We start from the raw sequence: 25,634 nt of genomic DNA, 5'->3' as shown, positions 1-25,634 counted from the left end.
ATGGGGTTTCGCTCTTGTTCCCCAGCCTGGAGTGCAGTGGAGCAATCTCAGCTCTCTGCAACCTCTGCCTCCTGGGTTCAAGCTATTCTTGCACCTCAACATCCCAAGTAGGTGGAATTACAGGTGCCCACCACCACACCTGGCTAATTTTGTATTTTTAGTAGAGGCGGGGTTTCACCATGTTGACCAGGCTGGTTTCAAACTCCTGACTGACCTCAGGTGATCTGCCCGCCTCGGCCTCCCAAAGTGCAGGGATTACAGGTGTGAGCACTGCACCTGGCCCTATTTTCTTTTTAAAGAAGGAACAATTTGGAAAATACAAGTAGAAAATTACTAACTTTGGTAATATTAGAGATTTGGAGTGGAAAAAGAAAATCACAAATTCTAATGTCATTACTATCAGAAGCCCAAATAATTACTTGTAAATTGTTTTAATGCTTCAGGCCAAGAGTTTGAGATTAGCCTGGGCAATATGGCAAGACCCCATCTCTACACACACACACATACACACACACACACACACAACAACAACAACAACAACAAAAAACAAGACTGGGCATGGTGGCTCACGTCTGTAATCCCAGCACTTTGGGAGGCTGAGGCAGTCAGATTACAAGGTCAAGTGATTGAGACCATCCTGGCCAACATGGTGAAACGCTGTCTCTACTAAAAATACAAAACTTAGCTGGGCATGGTGGCGCGAACCTGTAATCCCAGCTACTCAGGTGGCTGAGGCAGGAGAATCCCTTGAACCTGAGAGGCAGAGGTTGCAGTGAACCAAGATTGTGCCACTGCACTCCAGCCTGGGGACAGAGTGAGACTCCATCTCAAAACAAAAAAACACTTTAAAAAAAAATTATCCACTCATGGTGACACATGCCTGTAGTCCTAGCTACTTGGGATGCTAAATGGGAAGAATTGCTTGAGCCCAGCAGTTGGAGGTTGCAGTGAACTATGATGGTACCACTGCGCGTTACCTTGAGTGACAGAGCAAGACCCTGCCTCTAAAAAACAAAAACAAAAAAAGAGGTTTTTTTTCTAATTCAGGGCATAGAAGTGCTTCACCCAATAGGAAGCAGATGTCTTTAATTTTTTTAAAAAGAATTTCGAGCTGGGCACATTAGCTCATGCCTATAATCCCAGCACTTTGAGAAGCTAAGGAGGACAGATTGCTTGAGCCCAGGAGTTCAAGACCAGCCTAGGGCAATATGGTGAAACCCCATCTCCACTAAAAATACAAAACTTAGCTGGGTGTGGTGGCATGTCCCTGTAGTCCCAACTACTCAAGAGTCTCAGGTGGGAGCATCGCTTGAGCCCAAGAGGCAGAGGCTGAAGTGAGCAGAGATCATGCCACTGCATACTCCAGCTTGGGTGACAGAGAGAGGCCTTGTCTTACCAAAAAAAGAAAGAAAGAAAGAAAAGAAAATGGAGATGAGACAGGGAGGGAAAGTTAGAAACCTGAGTAAATGCTGTTCTATCCTGTGAATAAAAATTAACTTATGAGAGATGGGGAGGAGAGTTGTTTATAGACTTTCAATTTTGCAAGTTAAAAAAGTTCTGGAGATCTGTTTCACAGCAATGTGAATATATATACTTAACACTATCGAACTATACACTGAAAATGATTAAGATGATAAATTTTATGTTACATGTTTTTTACCTCAATAAAAAAAACAATTTATGACAGTCGTCGTAGCCCAAAAATATTAAGGAACTATCATGTCTCCTTATTGTGTAATCTCTGTCCTTAAGGAATTTTCTCTTTAAATAGTCAGTTGAATATTAAAGAACTTAAGAAACATAATATTTTTATTTACTCACATATTTTCAGTTTCCATTATGCTTCTTTCCTGTGTATCTGAATTTCTATCATCAGGTATTGTTTCCCTTCAGCCTGAATAACCTCCTCGAGCAATTTTTTTACTCCAAGGGTACTGCCAACAAATTATCTCTACTTTTATTTAGATAGATCTTGTCTTGATGATAAGTTGCATTTTACTGTTTTTTCACAAAAATGACTAGTCATTTTTAATTGTGTATTGGACATTGTAAATGAGGTGTTGTAGAGACCACAGATTTTGTTGTTTTTGAACAGTGTTGAGTTTCTGTCTCAGGACGCAGTTAAATTATTTGGGGATTATCTTGAATTTGTGGAGTTGTGTACTTATGCTTTGTTAGAATTCATTTATTTCAATTTTGCTATAACCCTAGGGTAAATCGCTTTGTCCTAGGAAATCTTTAAGACATAACCCTTCCGAGGTTTCAGTGAAAAGTTTGAGTTATTTACCAAGACCCCCTAGTTTGGCGGGGACTAGCAGAACTTCAAACTGTCCTCTCTGTTGAGCACCATCACAGTTTAGGTCTTTCAGCCTTCTAGCTCTTTTCCTACGCCTAGTTGTTCCAGGTCTTCTGTGGAGTCCTAAAATTCGCAGACTCCTCAGAGAAATAAGAGTATAGATTTCTGCTTGAGTTCAGTCAAGCAGTGCAGCCAGACTGCAGAGTGCCGTCAGGCAAAAAGATGTTGAAATGTGTGTTTCACCCGAAGTGACTGCTTTCTTGCAGTTTTTTGCCCAATTTGGTTATTCACCAGGGCCTTCAAACAGTTGATTTTTACATTTTGCCCACAGTTTGCAATAGTTATCTATTGGAAAGTTACTCCAATAAAAACTATGTCATCATTATTAGAATTGGAATTCACCTTAAGGAATTTATTATATGATGAGACAAAGAAAACAAATACATATTAAACAATAAGAGAAATAATTCCCAAGATTTTTTAACAGATGCTTGGTGTCGTGAACCAGAGGAGAGCCTTGAAGGCTTGAGCAGATAGGGATGGCTTTCTGGAGAAAGTATGTGCTGAGCTAAGAGTTAAGGGTTTAGTTAGGTCTGAATGGTTTTCAGAGGCAAGAGAAGACATTCTGGTTAAATCAACAATATGGGAATGAATATCACTTGTTCTTAGGACAAGGAGATTTGCCTGCTTTCAGTTGGAAGTACTCACTGAATGTCTTAGGTAGTATGGGTGGTTGAGAAGGTTGGGGCCAATATACAGAGGATCTGAAGGTTTAGATCTGACACTGTAAAAAAGATGAGCTGCTGAAAGTCTTTTAATGGAGGACTCACAGGATCAAAGATGAATCTGTTAGCAATTTGAAGAATAGACAAAAATAAGGTTATAATTAAGTCCACTGGGAGGCTGTTGCTTTTGTTCAGGCCTGGGTGATAAGGGTTTGTAATAAGACTATTAGTTACAAACCCTTGAGAAGAAAGGAAGAAAATCATATCACACCTGTAATCCTAGCACTTTGAGAGGCCGAGGCGGGCAGATCACGAGGTCAAGAGATCGAGACCATCCTGGCCAACATGGTGAAACCCTGTCTCTACTAAAAATACAAAAACATTAGTTGGACGTGGTGGCATGCGCCTGTAGTCCCAGCTACTTGGGAGGCTGGGGCAGGGGCAGGAGAATTGCTTAAACCTAGGAGGCGGAGGTTGCAGTGAGCCAAGATGGCGCCACTGCACTCCAGCCTGGTGACAGAGCGAGATTGTCTCAAAAAAAAAAAAAAAAAAAGAGTAACAATGTAGAGAAAGAGACAGAGCAACAGAATGTAGAGGGTGATTTGGAAAATGCCAGGGAGAAGGATTTACTCTGTTTCCTTAATAGTCTAGAATTTACTGTCTTCTAGTAAACCAAAATTTTATGAGCACATGATATGTGTAAAGAGCTTACAGGGTGTGTGTGCGTTTGCGTGTGTGTGCGTGTGCGCGTGTGTGTGTGTGTATGTATTTATGTTGACTTCTATTATTGATTCTAGTTTTAGATGGTATAACTTTAAGGACTGTGCCCCTCTCTGTTCTCTCAAAAAATACCAAGTGCTCATTAAAAGTTACATTACTCTATAAGCACTCAGTAAATTCTTATTGACTAACAAAATATTATCTTACCCATAAGAGACACTATTGATGTAAAGTCATTCTAGTATCTAATGATTTAAGTTATATTTTAAGCCTATTTTTTCTTCCAGATTCTCATACATGTTGGAAATGTATTTGAAAAAAGTCTCACTTCTACAAGGCCAGTTTTCAGAACCCATATTGAATCTGAAGGCTACAGATGGAGGACAGATGGCCATATCTGATCTTGAATATGTTTTTGGAAGAAATTTTTAAAGAAGACTTTTATTATAGGAATTCTCTACTGTCATTAATCACTTAAGTTTTTCTAACCTTTCCATGACCAAGCCATGTAAATAATTATTTTCTTTGGTCTTTTTCCCTTTCCTAGTTTTACATCTTTGAAGAATCTATTCACTCTACCTTGAATGTCTTCTTAGTATTTCTCAAAATCAATTTTTATATATTTATTCAGAATATACTATTTATTGGGGCTTATGTCTTTAGCAAGAAACTCTTTAAAGTTGAAATTAATCTGTGTTCTTATTTAATTTTAGGTGACTGAACTTGAATGTGTTAGTAGCCAAGCAAATGCAGTACATACTCATAAGTCAGAATTAAATCAGACAATACAAGAATTGGAGGAGGCACTGAAAGAGAAGGAAGAGGTATTTGCTACTTTTTACTCATCCGTAATCTAGCTAATGTGTGTACAAAGTATTAGATTCTATGTCAAATTTAAAGGTATTTTATGCAATAAAGTTGTAACCTTTTTTTAGGATGAAGTTTTTTCTTGAATGATATTAAGCTTGCTTATATTTTCCCTATCCTTATTTCGTTGTTATGAACTGTGGTGAGGCAATCAGACCGAGATACCACCTATTGCCTTCTAGATGAGAGTTGCATTTATATAGTCAACAGAAAACTATTAGAGGTTAAATGGATTTTAAAAGCTGTTGCTTTCTCTGGGTTCAAGTCAAAACTTTAATATCTTAGGAAAGAATCATATCCATCATATCCACAAAGCTTGAAGCAACATTAAAATTTTCAGGTTGTTATTTCTAAGCAGCACTGTACCAGTTTGACTTGTTGCTGTTGCTTAAGATGATTCTGTTCTAGACAATGTAGTTATAAAGATGAATGCATCCCTTTAAAAGTCAATATAAAGCAATGTTTTTTAAATCATCTTTTTCTAAGAACTAGAACAATAATTTCAGGGAAAAATAAGACCTTCCCTTTCCTTGATACAGTTTAAATGCTAAGACGTTGCTCTGCCTTTTCTAGGAGATAGAAAGATTAAAACAAGAAATTGATAATGCCAGAGAACTACAAGAACAGAGGGACTCTTTGACTCAGAAACTACAGGTGAGCTGTAGTAAAAATTTTTATTCATTTCTGCATAGAAAGGCATCTTTTTTTTTTTACATAGCAGTGACTTTTTTTCTGAGATTTCATTTTGTAGGTTTTGGTCATTTTTCTTTTTCAGGACCTCTGATTCATGCCTAATCTTTGATTTTTAAAAAGTTACTTGGTAACTTCATCTAGATAACTTATAATCATCATAGATGGTCATTTATAAATTATAAATTATTTAGTAAATTCTTTTGGAAATTTGTACTTTTAATTAAAAAAAAAAAAATACCCTGGGGTTGGGTGTGGTGGCTCATGCTTGTAATTTCAGCACTTTGGGAGGCTGAGGAGGAGGATCAATTGAGCTGAGGAGGTTGAGGCTACAGTGAGTCATGATCACCCCACTGTACTCCAGCCTGGGCAACAGAGTGGGATCCTATCTCAATAAAAAGAAAAAGAGTAAGAGAGAAAGAAAGAAAATCCTTATTTAAAGAGAAATTTTCAAATTGATTTCATTCAATTTGGGAACATTCTTCTTCTTCTTGTTTTTTTTTTTTTTTTTTTTTTTTTTTTTTTTTTTTTTTTTTTTTTTTTTTTTTTTTTTTTACAATCCTAATGTACAAATTATAGCAATAGTTGTCCCCTAATGGAAGACAAGTTAGTACTCTTCTTTCTTCAGTGTAATTAATTTTACTCACTTTTTCCTGCATAAATAGTATGCTTTCTGATTCCAGTGTACAAAAGACATTATGTGTCAGTCAGTGATAGTCAGACATGGTAAGGGATGATTTCTCAGAATTATTTCCAGAGTATTCTCTTGCCAGCTCAGGCACTTTTCTTACACCCTTGGGGTTAGGAGCCTTAAAAAAGAAGGGTTAGAATGACTTTGGAGTAGAAATAAGTATGTATATGTATATGTATGTATTAGTGAGGAATTTGGGATAAGGCATAATAAGAGGGACCTGAAAGCCCAGGATTGGAAAGAGGACCTAGATTATAATAATAACAGCCAACATTTATGGAGTGCTTACTACATACCAGACACTGGGCTTAGCACTTTACCTGTATTATACATTTAATCCATGTAACAGTCATAATAGCCCAGATGAAGAAACTGAAACTTGGAGAAGTTAACTTGTCCAACCTATATTTAAATGGAGACAGTCAAATTTTAAAAACCATGTTTTTGACCACTAAAATAATGGTCAAAATACATTATTTTAGTGGTCAAAGACATGGGCTTTAAACTCCTTCGTAATAACCCTTCATGAAGAAAACAGATTCCTTACATAAAATGAAGTATTTCCTTCTCTCCTTCCCGTCACTGGCATTTGGTAGTGTGGGAAAAATGAGATCACTTGTTTTGGTTAGCCCTATTAAGTGCTGTTTGTATATTTTAATCATCTGTGTAGATCGGTGTCATCAACTTGGGGCACTTTTGAAGCCCAGGGGACATTTAGCAATGTGTGCAAACATTTTTCATTTTCACAATTGGGGGGCACCAGTGATGTCTGGTAGACAAAGCCAGAGATGCTGCTAAGCATCGGTTTATCCAACTCCAAATGTCAGTAGTGCCAGGGTTGAGAAATCCTGATGTAGAACTTAAATATGAACCATGGAATCAGGGCTGGAAGAAAGAGGGAAATTCAGTCTAGTTTGTCTTTAATTTGTTTTGGTTTTTGAGTACGTAGCGATGATTCAGGCATGTGTTAAACACTTCCATACATTAGCTCTAATTCTCACATTAACAGGTGGGGTATCCCCATTTTCAAAGAGAAGACAGCATTTCAAAGGTGTTAACAAATTTAATCAAGGCACTTAACTAGAAAGTAATAAGGCCCAGATTTATTTTATTCCAAGTCTGTTCTTTCTGTATTACCATACTTCTTCAAGCAAGGAACAGCCAAATCATCCTTAATGATTCTTTTTAAAAATACTTTCAGTTATATACACGTTTACATTGTCTCACTTATGAAGGGAAACCAAGAGATGATATATTTATATCAAATTTCTGTGTTGATAATTCTAAATATATTTGAAGCCAGGTGTAGAGGCTCGTGCCTATAATCCCAGTGCTTTGGGAGAGTGAGGCAGGAAGATCTGACCAGTGCTTTTGGGAGACTGAGGCAGGAAGGTCTTGAAGCCAGGAGTTTGAGGCCAACCTGGGCAACATAACAAGATGCTGCGTTTACAAAAAATGAAGCAGTAGAATTAACTGGGAGTGGTGATGTGCACCTGTAGTCCCAGCTACTTGGATCACTTGAGCCTTACTTGAGTTTGGAGCTGAAGTGAACTATGATCATACCACTGCACTCCAGCCTGGGTGACAGAATGAGAACATGTCTCAATAAATGTTTGTATGAATGGATTTCATCATTGATAGAGCAGTAATTGAATTTTATAGCTGGCACTTGAAATTGTCAATATCATTCTTTCCCATTCTTTCACTGAATATCAGAAATATCAAAACAACCTACCTGGACCAGGACAGGGAAGCTTTTAGAAAACCTGAGGATGAATTCTAAAAGAGCATGCTATAGAAAATAACATATTTTTTCCAGTTCAAAGAAAGATCCTCCTCTGCAGCCTTCTCCCTCCCACAGAAACATCTTCTGTTTATCAAAAGTCCCAGCACCCTTGAACCTCCATTCACAAATTCACTACAGAAAATTGGGATCATTAAATTCCTTATATAGTAAAAGAACTCCTGATATTGCCATATGTAGAGTTGGATTAGAGGTATGAATGTGTATAGAAAATGTATAGTTATGGGTAAATTAAGGATACCATGATACATATTTTCTAATTTATGAGTTTTTTATATTTGGCAATATTTGAATATTTCTGTTACAAATATCAGTGAAACATATGCCCACTGTAAAAAAAATTAGAAAAATTTCAAAAAATATCCTTAGCAAGATAAGTATAAAATCATAATTCCATAATATTAAAAAATCAATCATAATTCTGTCATCTTAAGGCAAAGTAATTGGCATTTCCTTGTCCCAGTGTTTTAGATAACATTTTATTTTCAAGATATATATATATAGATACCTTTTTTCCTTTTTTTTTTTTTTTCTTTTTTTTGAGATAGAGTCTTGCTCTGTCGCCCAGACTGGAGTACAGTGGCATAACCATGACTCACTGCAATCTCCACCTCCTGGGTTCAAGCGATTCTCCTGCTTCAGCCTCCTGAGTAGCTGGGATTACAGGCCTGCACCACAATGGCCAGCTAATTTTTGTACTTTTTAGTAGAGACAAGGTTTCACCATGTTGATCAGACTGGTCTCAAACTCCTGACTTCGTGATTCATCGGTCTCAGCCTCCCAAAGTGCTAGAATTACAGGCGTGAGCCACCATGACTGGCTGCATTTTTTTATCTATGTACATTTTTATCTAACTTTATGTCATAAACCCAATGACTGCATAGAATTCTTTCATATAGAAGTATCATAGTTTTCTTCCAGCATTCCTATTGTAATGGCAATATATATTGTTTCCAATGTTGTGCTATAAATAAATTATACAACCTTTTTCCTTTGCCTTTCTATTTCTTTAAGATAAACTTTTAAAAAAGAATTGCTTAGTGTCAATGTTTTAAATTTTCTTATGCTGGGAAATTGGCATCTGCAAAAGCAGGGTACCCACTGGATATTGTTACCCCCTCTCCACCCCCATGTTTGCCATCTCTTAAGAATTAAAGTATGACTCAACTATCTTATTTTTAAATTATGAATAACACTGAACAATTATACACATGCATTTGGTCTTTATCAGCTTTCTGTATCTTGAAGGCACAAGTTCATTTTCACCTTAGAGCATGTGGAATATCTTTGCCTGGAATTCTTTGCCCAGATCTTCAGATGGCTGGCTTATATTTTTAGTTTAGGTCTTAGTTCAGATATTAATTTCTCTGATTTTTCTATTTAAGCACTATGCTACAGTCCCCACTCCCCTAATGCCAGGTATTTTTTTGTAGTATTACCGTTTTTTAATTTTCCTTTTAGTGCTTATCAGTATCTGAAATGATCTCACTTTTTACTTCTATTTGTTTTTAAACTTTTTATTTATGTATTTTTATTTCAATAGGTTTTTGGGAACAGGCGGTGTTTGGTTACATAAATAAGTTCTTTAGTTAAACTTTTTATTTTTAAATAATTTCAGTGTTACAGAATAGTTGCAAGAATAATACAGAAATTTTTTATATTCCCTTCACATACATTCCCCAAAGGTCATTTTGGCCACATTTCCTTTGTTTTATTCTGGATAGCTCTCTTCTCTCTCTTTCTCTCCCTTCTTCTCCCTTCCCACTCCCCCGACTCACTCATAAGACAATGCTAAGTATTCATGTATTTGTATGTAAGCATATCTAAACATAGAAAAGGTAGAGTAAAAATACAGTAGAAAAGATAGAAAATGTACAGTAAAAATAAAGTAGAAAAGAGAAAATATTGTACACTTGAATAGGACACTTAACATGAATGGAACCTGTAGGACTGGAAGTTGCTCTGGGTGGGTCAGTGAGTGAGTGTGAAGACCTAAGCCATTACCCATACACTGCTGTAGACTTTGTAAACACTACACCTAGACTATACTACATTTGTTTTAAAATTTTTTCTTTCTTTGGCTGGGTGCAGTGTGACTCACACCTGTAATCCCAACACTTTGGGAAGGCAAGGCAGGTGGATCTTGAGGTCAGGAGTTCAAGACCAGCCTGGCCAAGACAGTGGGGCCCCGTCTCTACTAAAAATACAAAAAATTAGCCGGGCATGTGGCGGGCGACTGGAATCCCAGCTACTCAGGAGGCTGAGGCAGAGAATTTTCTTGAACCCAGGAGGAGGAGGTTGCAGTGAGCGGAGATCACGCCACTGCACTCCAGCCTGGGCAACTCCATCTCAAAAAAAAATTTTTCTTTCTTCAGTAATAAATTAGCCTTAGCTTACTGTAATATTTTAACTTCATAAACATTTAAAAATTTTTTAACTTTTTACTTTTTTTGTAATAACAGCTGCAAACATAAACATGTATTCAGCTGTACAAAACTATTTTCTTTATATCCTTATTCTATAACCTTTTTTTCCCAATAAAATAAATAAATGGGAAAAAAATGGTTTTAAAACTTTTTAAACTCCTTTTTAAAAACGAAGACACAAACCCACACATTAATGTGTCCATGATGTTGACCCCTGTGTAGAGTCAGGATCAACATCACTGTCTTCTGCCTCCACGTCTTATCCCACTGGAAGGTCTTCAAGGGCAGTAACAAGCATGGAGCTGTCATCTCCTGTGGTAACAGTGCCTTCTTCTGGAATACCCCTGAATGACCTTCCTGGGGCTGTCATATGGTTAATTTTATTTTAAATAAATAGAAGGAGTATATGCTAAAATAACTTTAAAAGTATACTATAGCATAATAAATACATAAACAAGTGACATGGTTATTTATTTTTGTGAAGTATTATGTACTATACATAATTGTATGTGCTGTGCATTTGTACAACTGACAGCACAGTAGATTTATCTATACCGGCATCACCACAAACACATGAGTTCTGTATTGTGCTGTGATGATATGGCAGCTGCTGGATGATAGGAGTTTTTCAGCTGCCTTATAATCTTATGGGACCACTGTCACATACGCTGTTCATGGTTGATCAAATATTGTCATGCTGTGCATGACTGTATTCAATGGGAACTCTTTCTTTTTCTTTTCTTTTTTTTTCTTTTACTTAAGTTCTGAGGTACATGTGCAGAATGTGCAGGTTTGTTACATACTTAAATATGTGCCATGGTGGTTTGCTGCATTCATCACCCTGTCGTCTACATTAGGTATTTCTCCTAATGCTATCCGTCCCCTAGTCCCCCACCCCCCGAAAGGCCCTGGTATGTGATGTTACCCTCCCTGTGTCCATGTGTTCTTATTGTTCAACTCCCACTTATGAGTAACAACATGAGGTGTTTGATTTTTGGTTCTGTGTTAGTTTGCTGAGAACGATGGTTTCTAGCTTCATCCATCTCCCTGCAAAGGATATGAACTCATCCTTTTTTATGGCTGCATAGTATTCCATGGTGTGCCACATTTTCTTTATTTAGCCTATCACGGATGAGCATTTGAGTTGGTTCCAATGGGAACTCATACTTTCTTATTTGCTACTTGTTCTTTCTCATTTTCTTTTTTAATTAGCTAAAGTTAGTAGTGATGTGTCTACTTTGTGAAGTGTTTTTTTGTATGTGTTTGTTTCTTTTTTATTTTTGCTGGAGGGCAGTGGCATAATCACAAATAACCTGCAGCCTTGACCTCCTGGGCTCAAGCATATCTCCCCACTCACCCTTCCGAGGAGCTGGGACTACAGGCATGTGTCACCAAGCCTGGCTGATTTTTTAAGTTTTTGTAGAAATAGAGTTTCACTGTGTTGCCTAGGCTGGTCTCGAATTCCTGGGCCCAAGCAATCCTCCCACTTCGGCCTCCCATAGTGCTGGGATTACAGGCATGAGCCATTGCTCCCGGCCTGATTTGTTAGTTTTTAATGATATCCTTTGACTCTGAACTATTAACATACTAATAATAATGTGCTTATTCTGCTTTTGTTTTTCCCTTTCTCTTGCTGTTTTTCAGTTGCATTATTTCTACCTTGTCAAAATACTTAACAGATTATTTTTTTTAACCATCATCTACATTTGTTTTAGTCTTTATACATTAAATATAGTAAATGTTTTGTCTTAGTCCTTTTGTGCTGCTATAATAGAAAACTACAATCTGGGTAATTTATAAAGAACAGAAATTTCTTACACTTCTGGCAGCTGGAAAGCCAAGGTCAAGGTATGGGCAGGTTTGTTTGTGGTACTGCTTTCTCCTTCCAAGTTATTGCCTTGTTGCTGCATCCTCCAGAGGGAATGAATGCTGCCTCCTCACATGAGGGAAGATGGAAGAACAAGCAAGCAACACTGCATGGCAAACCTCTTTTATAAGGACCTTAATCCCATTCGTGAGGAGAGGAGCACTCATGACCTAATCATCTCTTAAGAGCCCCTCATATATATATATATATATGTATATACATACATATATGTATGTATATACTTTAAGTTCTGGGGTACATGTGCAGAACGTGCAGGTTTGTTACGTAAGTATACACGTTCCATGGTGGTTTGCTGATTCTTAATAGTCAGCTACTTTAGGTATTTCTCCTAATGCTATCCCTCCCTTAGCCCCCACCCCTCTATTATCCCTTCCCTGGCCCCCCAGTTCCAGACAGGCCCCATGTATAATGATCCCCTCCCTGTGTCCATGTGTTCTCATTGTTCCACACCCACTTATGAGTGAGAACGTGCGGTGTTTGGTTTTCTGTTCTTGTGTCAGTTTGCTGAGAATGATGGTTTCTAGCTTCACTCATGTCCCTGCAAAGGGCATAAACTCATTCTTTTTTAAGGCTGCATGGTATTCCATGGTAAATATGTGCCACATTTTCCTTATCCAGTGTATCATGGATGGGCATTTGAGTTGGTTCCAAGTCTTTGCTATTGTGAACAGTGCCACAATAAACATATCTGTGCATGTGTCTTTATAACAGAATGATTTATAAACCTTTGGCTATATACCCAGTAATGGGATTGCTGGGTCAAATAGTATTTCTAGTTCTAGGTCCTTGAGGAATCACCACACTGTCTTCCACAATGGTTGAACTAATTTATACTCCCACCAACAGTGTAAAAGTATTCTTATTTCTCCACATCCTCTCTAGCATCTGTTGTCTCCTGATTTTTTAATGACCGCCATTCTAACTGGCGTGAAAGCCCCACTTCTTAATAGCATCACATTGGCCGTTACATTTCAACACTTGAATTTTGGAGGGGACATATTCGAGTCATAGCACTAACCATAAGTCCTTTTTCTGAAGTTTCCACAGTAATCTCTTGGTTGGATAAAGCTTATCCTCTTGTGGATGGTTGCAAAAGAGCTCATGGATACATATTTTCTGAGATTTTTCTGGTTTAAATTTTATTCTCATTTATTCAGGATTGTGGGGACAGTGGGACAGCTTGGCAAGATATTTAATACAAAATCCCTGGTTCATAATTTTCTGTCATTGAGTTACATGAAAATGACACTCCATTATTGCCTTGTTTTGTGTATTGCTTTCAAGAAATCTGATTCCAATCTGATTATCTTGCCTGATAAGTTTTGGAATCATTTTGCTTGTATGCCTGAGGATTTTTCCTCTATTTTTTAAATAAAGTCTAAATGATATGCTAGAATATTTCACAAAATCCATAGTTTTCCCAGGTACACAGTGGGCCTTTTAAATTTGTATATCCAGGTTTTTCTTTATTTCCAGAAAGTTTTCTTGCACAACTGTTTTTTTTTTGGGGGGTGGGTTTGAGTCAGAGTTTTGCTGTTGTCACCCAGGCTGGAATGCCGTGGGTGCAATCTTGGCTTACTGCTTCCTCCACCTCCCAGGTTCAGGTGATTCTCCTGCCTCAGCCTCCTGAATAACTGAGATTACAGGTGCCTGCTACCATGCCTGGCGAATTCTTTTGTACTTGTAGTAGAGATGGGGTTTCCCCATGTTGGGCAGGCTGGTCTTGAACTCCTGACCTCAGGTGATCTGCCCACCTTGACCTCCCAAAGTGCTGGGATTACAGGCGTGAGCCACCGTTCCTGGCCGCATAAAAGTTTTAAATACTGGCTCTGTTGTAATCTGTTGTTTTTCTTCTTCAGAGCTCCAATTTTATGTAATTTGATTTCTTGTCTTTTGCAACCTCTTTGTATTTTCTCTACCTTATCTCACTTTCATTCTCTAGGATTATTTAAAATAATAAGTAATTGAATTAAAAATAGTTTTTATTCAAATCTGTTTTTCCTTGGGTCCTTATAACTCGGTCTTCATTTCTGATAGATTTTGTCTTTCTCTTCTGTTTCTCTCATGAGTTCAGTCAACCTTCCTGTTCTTCAGGGTTTTGTTTGATTTACCCACTTCTGTTCTAAGTTTTTGAACATCTAATTCAAACTTGTTTTTAAATGCTTATTTGAGAATATTTAGTTCAGAGTGGGATATTGAATTAGAGTTTTCTTCTGCTTCATATTTGGTTTTTGGGAGTTTTTTTCATTTACTCAAGTGTTTTTAGTATTTTCCATTTCCTTTTATAATAGTTCATGTAGATGAAGATTGCTTACACATTTGCATTTTGTGGCTAGAATAGCAGTTTGGTGTGGTTTATAAATCGTTAGTTCAAAAACACCCTCTTTTGCAGAGACAATAGGAAGAAAGGTTGTATGTCCTTTAATATTTTAATTTTCTTTTGTCTTGGAAGGTCTTAAATTTTCCTTTCTTGCTTCTTTTTTTCCTTTACTCCAAAAGATTACTTTCTCTTCCTTTTATCTTCTGCTCTTCGGAATTGTCTTCAGCCTTTCCAAGACTACTTCCTCAAGTTTCATTTATACTGTGAAGTTCCTTTCTTGTCGTGTGCTCTGGTTTTCTAGAACTTTTTTTTTTCTTCAGTATTCTGGCATTCACAGTGGTAATAGTCTTTCTCTTCTTGGGGTTGCCATAATTTAGGCTGAGGCCTTTTGTTCTCTACTCTGCTGGGCATTACCCCCACAATTCCGCCTTCCCTCTTGCAAGGGGTTAGAGTGAGAGCCTGAGAAATCTCTCTGCTGGAAACTGATGCTTCTATTTTCTAAGTAAAGGTAATGTGATATTTGTAATGTTCTGTGTCTGCTAGTTACATTAAAGTCATGGAATTTTCATGGCTTTATATAGTTTATACAGTTTGGGGAGGATAGTTGGTAGATTGCAATGTACACAGTCACTATTACCTTCGCTGCTCAGAAATCTGTTCTGTTTACCTCTTTATTGCCAGCGTCTTCCTTTAAGAATGTATGCTCTATTAAAACAGGAACCATCTTTGTTTTGTTTACTGCTTTATCCCCAATGCCTAGTACATAGAATATGTAATTATTGAATAACTTCTTCAAAATGTGTCTGTATTTTACCCATTTTTCTATTAAATTGTTCATACTTGTCTTGATGATTTATATTTCCTATTATATAGAAGGTTAACAGTCTAATAGGGCAATAATACATCTTATTCATAAGAGCTTAAGATGTATATCAGATGTCAATTTTTCTACAGCTTCTATTTAGATTAAATGATGCAGGATTTAAATTTATAGAAAATTAAAGCTGGGTTTAGTACTGTCATCCCAGTACTCTGGGAGGCTGAGGCAGAAGGATTGCTTGAGACTACAAGTTTGCGACCAGCCTGGGCAACATAGTAGGACTCTGTCTCCACAAAAATATTTTAAAAATTAGCTGGGCATGGTGATGTGCACCTATTGTCTCAGCTACTCAGGAGGCTGAGGCAGGAAGATCATGTGAACCCAGAAGGCTGAAGCTACAATGAGTCATAATTGCACCACCATACTCCAGTCTGAGTGACAGAATGAGACCTTGTCAAAAAAAGAAAAGAAAAGAAAGAAAATTAAGCTGATCTGGTGCCATTGGCAGTAGTCCTAATTGTTATTTTTCTTTTAATCATTGTAGTATTTTAGGTTCTTAACAAATATAGAGCATAACCTTCTGCCTAGTAGGATTTTGTACTTTGTTTTTGCCTTTGTTTCGTTTTATTGATGATATTTTACATATTTATGGGATGCATGTGATTGTTATTTCTTTTTTTTTTCCTTCAATATTTGAGTTCCGTGGTATATGTGCAGGATGTGCAGGTTTGTTACATAGGTAAACGTATGCCATGGTGGTTTGCTGCACCGATCAATGCATCAACTAGGTATTAAGCCCAGCATTCCTTAGCTATTCTTCCTGATGCTCTCCCTCTCCCCACAACCCCACCACAGGCCCCAGTGTGTGTTGTTCCCCCCCACCCCCATGTGTCTCATGATTCAGCTCCCACTTGTAAGTGAGAACATGTAGTGTTTGGTTTTCTGTTCCTTCATTAGTTTGCTGAGGATAATGGCTTCAAGTTCCAATATGTGATATTTTTTACATATGTAATGATCAATTCAGGGTGTTGAAGGTATTCAGCACCTTGAGTACTTATTTGTGTGTTGGTAATATTTCAGTCACTCTCTTCTAACTACTTTGAAATACGTAATGTATTGCTATCTGTAGGCACCCTAGTCTGCTATCAAACATTAGAACTTATTTCTTCTATGTAACTATAAGGTTATACCCATTCACCAATCTTCTTTCATTTTCTCCTCCCACCATCACACCTTTCCCAGCTCCTGGTAACCATCATTCTATATTCTACGTTCGTAAGATCAAGTTTTTCAGGTCCCACATATCAGTGAGAAGATTCAGTATTTCTCTTTCTGTGCCTGGCTTATTTCAGTTAATGTAATGACCTCCAGATCTATCCATGTTGCAGCAAATGACATGATTTTATTCCTTTTTAAGGCTGAAAAATATCCCGTTGTATATGTGTATACCACATTTTCTTTATCCATTTGTCTGCTAATGGACACTTAGGTCGATTCCATACCTTTGGTATTGTGAATAGTGCTGTGATAAACATGCAAGTGTGGGTATCCGTTTGATATCTTTTCCTTTGGACATATATCCAGTATTGGGATTGCACGATTTTTTTTTTTTTTTTTTTTTTTGAGACGGAGTTTCGCTCTTGTTACCCAGGCTGGAGTGCAATGGCGCCATCTCGGCTCACCGCAACCTCCGCCTCCTGGGTTCAGGCAATTCTCCTGCCTCAGCCTCCTGAGTAGCTGGGATTACAAGCACGTGCCACCATGCCCAGCTAATTTTTTGTATTTTTAGTAGAGACGGGGTTTCACCGTGTTGACCAGGATGGTCTCGATCTCTTGACCTCGTGATCCACCCGCCTCGGCCTCCCAAAGTGCTGGGATTACAGGCTTGAGCCACCGCGCCCGGCGGGATTGCACGATTATATGGTAGTTCTATTTTGGTTTTTTAAAACATCTCCAATAGTTTTTAGTAGTTGTACTAATTTACATTTCCACCATCATTGTGTAAAAAAGTGCCCTTTTCTCTGTATCGTCACCAGCATCTGTTCTTTTTTTGTCTTTTTAATAATAGTCATTCTATCAATTCAATTCTGATATTATCTAAAAAATAATAGCCATTGTAATGACAGTAAGATGATAGCTTTTATTCTTTCTTTCTTTTTCTTTCTTTTCTTTTCTTTTCTTCTTTCTTTCTTTTCTTTCTTTTTTTTTTTGGAGACAGAGTATTGCTGTGTCGCCCAGGCTGGAGTACAATGGCGCAATCTCAGCTCACTGCAGCCTCCACCTCCCAGGTTCAAGCTATTCTCCTGCCGCAGCCTCCTGAGTAGCTGGGATTACGGGTGCCTACCACCATGCCTGGCTAATTTTTGTATTTCTAGTAGAGGTGAGGTTTCACTACGTTGATCAGGCTGGTCTCTAACTCCTGACCTCAGGTGATTCAGTTGCCTCAGCCTACCAAAGTGCTAGGATTAAAGGCGTGAGCCACTGTGCCTGGCCATAAGATGATATCTTTTTTGGTTTTGATTTGTATTTCCTTGATGATTAGTGATATTGAGCATTCTTTAATATACCTGTTAGCCATTAATATGTCTTCTTTTGAGACTTGTCTATTCATGTCCTTTGCCTACTTTTTGGAGGAGTTATTTAGGGTTTTTTGTTGAGTTGTTTGAATTTCTTGTATACTCTGGATATTAGTCCCTTGTCAGATGAATAGTTTGCAAATAGTTTTTCCCATTCAACAGGCTGTCTCTTCATTGATTGTTTCCTTTGCTGTGCAGAAGCTTTTTAGTTTAATATAGTCCCATTTGTCTATTTTTGTTTTAGTTCTCTGTGTTTTTGAGGTCATAGACATAAAGTCTTTGCCTAGACCAGTGTCCAGAAGTGATTTTTTTAAAGTGTTTTCTTCAAATAATTTTATAGCTTTGTGTCTTAATTTAAGTCTTTAATCCATCTTGAACTGATTTTTATATATGGTGAGAGATAGGGGTCCAGTTTCATTCTCCTGCGTGTGGATATCTAGTTTTCCCAGCACGTGTGTTAAAGAGGACGTTCTTTCCCAGTGTATGTCCTTGGCACCTCTTTTGAAATCAGTTGGCTAGAAATGTGTGGATTTATTTCTGTGTTCTCAATTCTGTTTCATTGGTCTGTGTGTCTGTTTTTATACCAATACTATGTTGTTTTCGTTACTAAGCCTTGTAATACATGTTGAAGTCAGGTAGTGTGATACCCCTGTTCAGGATTGCCTTGGCTATTCTTGCTCTTTTTTAGTTCCATCTGAATTTTAAGATGATTTTTTTCTATATCAGTGAAAATTCATATTGGTATTTGATAGAGATTGCATTGAATCAGTTATTGCTTTAGACAATATGGTTATTTTAATGATACTAATTCTTGCAATATGAGTGTGGGATATCTTTCCATTTGTTTGTGTCCTTTTCAACTTCTGTTACCTGTGTTTTGTAGTTTTCCTTGTAGAGCTCTTTCACCTTCTTAGTTAAGTTTATTCCTAGGTTATATTTTTTTGTAGCTATTGTAAATGGGATTGCCTCGTTGATTTCTTTTTATAATGATTTCATTATTGATGTATAGAATTGCTACTGATTTTTGTATATTGGTTTTGTATTCTGGAGCTTTACTGAATTTACTTATCAGCTCGGAATTTTTTAATGGAATCTGGTGTTTCTAAACATAAGATCATGTTATCTGCAGAGAAGAATAATTTGACTTCTTTTCCAGTTTGGATGCGTTTTCTTTCTTTTGCTCAGTTGCTCTGGCTAGGACTTAATACAATGTTGAATAGGAGTGGTGAAACTGGGCATCCTTGTATTGTTCCAGTTCTTAGAGGAAAAGCTACAAGCTTTTCCTCATTCACTGTGATGTTAGCTGTGGGTTTGTCATTTATAGCTTTTATTATTTTGAGATATGTTCCTTCTATGCCTAGTTTTTTGAGCATTTGTATCATGAAGCGATGTTGAATTTTATCAGATGTTTTTTCTGCATCTATTGATGATCATGTTTTTTTTCCTTCATTCTGTTGACGTGATGTATCGTTTATTATTTATCTGTGTTAAACCATCCGTGTTTCCTTGGTATAAATCCCACATGATTATGGTGTATTATCTTTTTGATACACTGTTGAATTCCGTTGGCTAGTATTTTGTTGAAGATTTTTACATCTGTGTTAATCAGGGATATTTGCCTATAGTTTTCTTTTTTCATTGTGTCTTTGTCTGGTTTTTGGTATCAGAGTAATGCTGGTCTCATAAATAAGTTAGAAAAAATTCCCTCCTCTTCAGTTTTTTTGGAATAGTTTACAGAAGATCGGTATTAGTTCTTCTTTATATGTTTTGTAGAATTTGGCAGTGAAGCCCTCTGCTCTTGTACTTTTCTTTTTTAGGAGACTTCTTACTACTGATTCAGTCTTGCTACTCATTATTGTTCTGTTCAGGTTTTCTATTTCTTTCTGATTCAAATCTTGGTAAGTGGTAAGTTTCCAGGAATTCATCCATTTCCTCCAGGTTTTCCAGTTTGTTCATGTATACCTCATAATAGTCTCTCATAATCTTTTGTATTTTTGTAATGTGAGTTGTAATGCCTCCTTTTTAATATCTGATTTTGTCTATTTGGATTTTTTCTTATCTTGGTCTATCTAGTGATTTATCAATTTTGTTGATCTTTTCAAAAAAAACAAATTTTTGTTTCATTGTTACTTTTTGTTTTGTTTTGGTTTTTTTTGGTTTTTGTTTTGTTCTACTCTGATCTTTATTATTTCCTTCTGCTAATTTGGAGTTTGGCTTATTTTTGTCTTTTAGTGTCTTGAGGCACACTGTTAGATTGTTATTTGAAATCTTTCTACTTTTTTGATGTAGGCATTTATTGCTATAAACTTTCCTCTTAATAAATAAATGGGGGGGAAAAAAAAAACTTTCCTCTTACTACTGCTTCTGCTTTTGCTGTGTCGTGGGTTTTAGTATGTTGTATTTCTGTTTTCATTTGTTTCAAGATATTTTTAAATTTTCATCTTAATTTCCTCATTCACCCAATTGTTGCTCAGGAGCATGTTAATTTCCATATATTTGTATAGTTTCCAAAGTTATTCTTGGTATTGATTTCTGGTTTTATTCCACTGTGGTCTGAGAAGATAATAAATGATTTCGATTTTTAAAAATTTATTGAGACTTATTTTGTGGCCTAATGTATGTTCTGTCTTTGAGAATGTTCTATGTACTAATGAGAATAATTGTTGTATAAGATGTTCTGTAGGCTGGACGTGGTGGCTCATGCCTGTAATCCCAGCACTTTGGGAGGTCAAGGTGGGCGGATCACCTGAGGTCAGGAGTTCAAGACCAGCCTGGCCAATGTGGTGAAACCCCATCTCTACTAAAAATACAAAAATTAACTGGGCATAGTGGCGGGCAGCTGTAGTCCCAGCTACTCGGGAGGCTAAGGCAGGAGAATTGCCTCACCTAGGAGGTGGAGGTTGCAGTGAGTTGAGATCTCACCACTGCACCCCAGCCTGGGTGACAGAGTGAGACTCTATATCCAAAAAAAAAAAAAAGTGCTGTAAATGTCTGTTAAGTACAATTTGTCCAAGGTTCAGTTTAAATCCAATGTTTATTTGGTGATTTTCTGTCTAGATAATCTGTCTGATGCTGAGAGTGGGGTGTTGAAGTACCCCACAAATTATGGTATTGGAATCTGTCTTTCAATCTAGTAAAATTTCTTTATGAATTTAGGTGCTCCAGTGTTGGGAACATATGTATCCTCTTGCTGGATTGATTTATCATTATATAATGACTTCATGTTTTTTACTGTTTTTGGCTTAAAATGTGTTTTATCTGATAGAGGTATAGCTACTCCTGTGCACTTTTGGTTTCCATTTGCATGGAGTATCTTTTTTCCGTTTGTTTACTTTTGATCTATAAGCCTTTTAAAAAGTAAAGTATGTTTCTTGTAAGCAGCATATAGTCGATCATAATTGTAATTCATTCAGCCAGTCTATATGTTTTAAGTGGAGAATGTAATTCATTTTCATTCTAGGTTACTATTGATATTTGAAGTTTTATTCCTGTCCCATTGCTAATTGCTTTCTGGTTGTTTTGTTCTTTGTTCCTTCCTTTTTCTTCTATTGTTCCTCATTGTGATTTGGTAGTTTTGTGTAGTGATACCATTTGAATTCATTCTCTTTCTTTTTTGTGTGTTTGCTTTAACAGTGTTTTATACTTTCATGTGTTTTCATAATGGAAAGTGTCATTCTTTCATTTCCAGACTCAGAACTCCCTTGAGCATTTCGTGTAGGGCTGGTATAGTGGTGATGAATTCTTTCAGCTTTTGCTTTCCTGGGAAAGACTTTATTTCTCCTTCATTTACAAAGGATAATTTTGCTGGATGTAGTATGCTTGGCTGGCAGTTCTTTTTTTTTTTTTTTTTTTCAACACTACATCAACCCATTCTTTCCTGGCCTGTGAGGTCTCTGCTGAGAAATGCCCTGTTGGTCTGAAGGGAGTCCTTTTTAGGTGACAAGATGCTTATCTCTTGCTATTTTTAGAATTTTGACTTTAGACAATTTGACTGTAATGTGCCATGGAGAAGATCTTTTATCTGTTTGGGGATCTCAGAGCTTCCTATATCTGGATATCTAAATATCTTTCTAGATTTGGGAAGTTTTCATCTAGTATTTCATTAAATAGGTTTTCTAACCCTTTTGCTCTGTCTTCGCCTCCTGGAACCCTGATAATTTGCATATTTGGCTACTTTATGGTGTACCATATGTCACAAAGGCTTTACTCGTTGTTTTCCATTCTTTTTTCTTTATTTTTGTCTATATTATTTCAAAATACTTGTCTTTGGTTTCTGAAATTATTTCTTCTGTTTGATCTGGCCTATTGTTGGATCTTTTGTACATATTTTGTATTTTATTCGGTAAATTCTTTAGTTCCAGAATTTCTGTTTGATTCTTTTTTATAGTGTGTATCTCTTTGGTAAATTTCTCACTCATAGCCTGAATTATTTTTCAGATTTCTTTGTACTTTTCTTCTTTTTTCCCTTTTTTTTTTTTTTTTTTTTTTTTTTTTTTTTTTTTTTTTTTTTTTTTTTTTGAGATGGAGTCTTGCTTTGTGGTGCAGGCTGGAGTGTAGTGACACGATCTCAGCTCACTGCAACCTCTGCCTCCCAGATTCATGTGATTCTCCTGCCTCATCCTCCAGAGTAGGTGGGATTACAGGCACATGCCACCTTGCTCAGCTAAATTTTTGAATTTTTAGGAGAGACAGGGTTTCACCATGTTGACCAGGCTGGTCTCCAACTCCCAACCTCAAGAAATCTGCCCACCTGATCCTCCCAAAGTTCTGGGATTATAGGCATGAGCCACCGCACCTGACCTCTTTGTACGTTTTTTAGAATTCTCTCTTATCTCACTAAGCCTCTTTAGAATCAATAATTTGAATTCTTTTTGGGGGATTTTATGGATTTCTTTTTGATTGGGATGTGTTGCTGAATTATTCTTTTCCTTGGAAGGTATTACATTTCCTTGCTTTTTCAGGTTTCATGTATTCTTACATTGATATCTACATGTCTGGTGTAACAGTCACTTATCCCAACTTTTAAAATTTGCTTTCATAGGGGAAGATTCTTTGCTGTAGATGTATCTATGGTATTGGTATTATATTATGGTATTGTATTATGGTATTGGTTTCATAGGGCACTTTGGCTTTGATTCCGAGTATGTTCAGTAGAATGGTCTCTGTATGATTTCGTTGGCTGTAAACAGCATCAATAGAACCTGTGATTTTCTCAGTGGCTTAGGGTGCAAATATTAGTGGAGGCTGTGGTGAAGTTTGACTGGGAACTGGGACACCAGTTGGGCCAGTCTTTGGACCCTGATGGTGGCAGCAGTGGGCTGAGTGTGCCTGTCCTTAGGTTCCAGGGCAGTGTATGCTTGCACCAGTGTTAGCAGTTCCAGGCAAGTTGATTTTTGCGTCTCCTGGTGTCTTGGAAGCCAGTAGTGGCAGCAGTGCAAGGGTGGGTAGGTTCTCGGACCCCTGGGCAGCTGGTGTGGTATGGGCAATGGCAGTGGTGGGACAACCCTCTGTGTCCCATGAGGTGTACACTGGTGCTGGTGGTGGCTACAAAGGGCTGGACAGGCCAGTCTCCAGGCCTGCAGATGGTGTATGCAGGTAGGTAGGCGCCAGCTGTGGTGGTAGCATCCAGGAGGTAGGCCCAACCTCATTCCCCTGGGAGGAGTATTCAGTGCCAACATTGATGGACTGGGCTGGGCAATCCCTTCACCCCTCCTCCACCCCCTAATTGTATGATCTGGCATGGAGTGGATCAAAGCCAGGCCAGTTAGGCTAGTTTTCAGGCCTGCTGATGGTGTGTGCAGGTGCCAGCCATGGTAGGCAGGGGCAGGGCCATTCCCAGGAATGTTCACATTGTTGCCCTCCTGCTCAGGAGGACAGTACCACCTTCATTGGTAGCAGCCTTGGCTGGTGTGTGAGAAATGTGCACACCACTCGTGCCTCAGCCCTGACAGTGGTAGCCTGTGCCTCAGTGGCACTCAGCCTGGGTGCAGTAGCCCACAGTCACTTGAACCTAAACACTGGGTGTTAACAGTCCGTGTTACTCTTGAGCCTTAGCCCTAGCACTGCTGGGCTCTAGGACACTGCAGCTCATTGGAGGTGGGGCTCTAAAATGGTGCCTTGCTGCACCTGCTTAGGTTTCAGGGTATGTGTGGCTCCCAGCGCTAGCACTCTCCCAAAAGCAGTGCTGTCACACAGTCTCCCAACAGTGTTAGTTTCCAGTGCCTGTGAGGGACAAGAGGCTTTCCCATGGCCAGGATTGCAGGATTCATGGTGGAAATATGGACCACTGAGGTTCTCTTACCCTTTATATTGGGGAATCTCTCAGCTCTCCACCAATCCTGGACAAGGGCTTCCTTCTCTTTCCTTGCTTTAGGTATTTCTTGTCACTTTTTCTGTTGAATTCCAGTGTCCTCTCTTGGATGATCTGTTTGAAGTATGGTTAGTCACTATTTTGGTTCTTCTTAGTAGAAGAGGAAAGTATAAATTGCTTCTAGTCAGCCATCCTAAAGCCTCTCCCACCTTTTAAAGCACTCAGAAGGGAGTGGTGATTCGGGCCTACTGTGCTTTATCAGGGCTGAACTATGCCTCTCTCTAGTTGCCCCTGGTGTGTGTCTTACATCAGTAAAGGAAAAGAGGGAAATAACAGAGCAAAAATGATAATGAGCAGAAGAATGAATTTGGAAGGAGAATGAAAGGCAAGGCTGGGCGTGATAGCTCACGTCTGTAATCCCAGCATTTTGGGAGTCCAAGGCAGGAGGATCACTTGAGCCCAGGAGTTTGAGCAGCCTAGGCAACATAGTGAGACCCCTTCTCTACAAAAAAGTAACAAGTGAAAAGGCAAGAAGGGAATGGTGGGTTAGCTATTGCTGTCAGAATGTGTGTGTTTGTGTGTGTGTGTATACGCACATATATTTCTCTATATATATAGTCTATATATATATATATATATATATATGGACAAAAGTAGACACCTGAGAAGTGCCACTCACCATGGCTTCTGTTACATCTTGGCCTCTGTGCTCTAAGTTGTCTGTTCTTTCTCTAGGAACATATTGTCTTTGTCTAAAATTAGACTAGCACCATCAAGCAGTGTATTAGATCCCTTTTGTCATCTTACTAGTAAAATTCCTGCAAACCGAGATGCTTACAGTAGGAGATTCATTCTAGAGAGAATAACACAGTTTTATTAGCTAAGGGAATTTTGTGTTTTGTTTGCTTCCATTAAAAATGTTTGGCTGTTTCATTGATTGGCAAGGAAACAAGGGAGCCTTTCATTTTTAGGAGGGCTTTAGAGGGCAAACTGGGTGGTGCCTGGTGAAGTGGGTGTCTTCTAGTGAATGACATTTGGTCTATTTTTAGAGTTGGAAGCATTATACCCTTAAGCTTATTGTTTAAGCAGGCAAGAGAGCATGCTGTGCAGTCATGAGTGGAATTTTTGCATTTGATCTCAGGGCCTGTGTCCTCCCTCATAGTTACAACCTCTGTGGTGTTTGGCTTCTGAATTTATAAATATTTTATTAGTTTCAGATTCTCTTCTCAATTTACTTATCTTCACCTTGCGGATTATCTAAAGGGAAGAGATTAGATACATACCTGGCTAACATCTAACAGTCAATACTTTGATATTTGATTCGGATTCCTTAAATTTTTCCTTTAAAAATCATTATAGATGCTTAATTCCTTTCTTATATTTTCTCAGGCTCTTGCAACTCATCTATAGCATGCTTGCTTGAGCCTTGTCAAGCCACTGACAAAGATAACTAAGAATTATTACTTTTTAAATGTATTTGAGCCAATTTCCAACTATTTTT

General features: G+C 37.8%; 1 protein-coding gene across 1 annotated transcript in view; it reads left to right on the top strand.

Annotated features, from left to right (window-relative positions):
• HOMER1 (homer scaffold protein 1) overlaps positions 1-25,634 on the top strand; it is a 148,499-nt gene that overhangs the window by 117,828 nt on the left and 5,037 nt on the right. The window contains exons 7-8 of the mRNA XM_017507296.2: positions 4,455-4,565; positions 5,182-5,262. Of these exons, the coding sequence (XP_017362785.1) occupies positions 4,455-4,565; positions 5,182-5,262 (192 nt within the window). The remainder of the gene's footprint in view (positions 1-4,454; positions 4,566-5,181; positions 5,263-25,634) is intronic.

Source organism: Cebus imitator, unplaced genomic scaffold (assembly GCF_001604975.1).
Source record: "Cebus imitator isolate Cc_AM_T3 unplaced genomic scaffold, Cebus_imitator-1.0 Scaffold16, whole genome shotgun sequence".
In the NCBI taxonomy this organism is placed as follows: domain Eukaryota; kingdom Metazoa; phylum Chordata; class Mammalia; order Primates; family Cebidae; genus Cebus; species Cebus imitator.
Note: the sequence above shows the minus strand (reverse complement) of the source record. Positions and strands in the feature narration are given on the sequence as shown.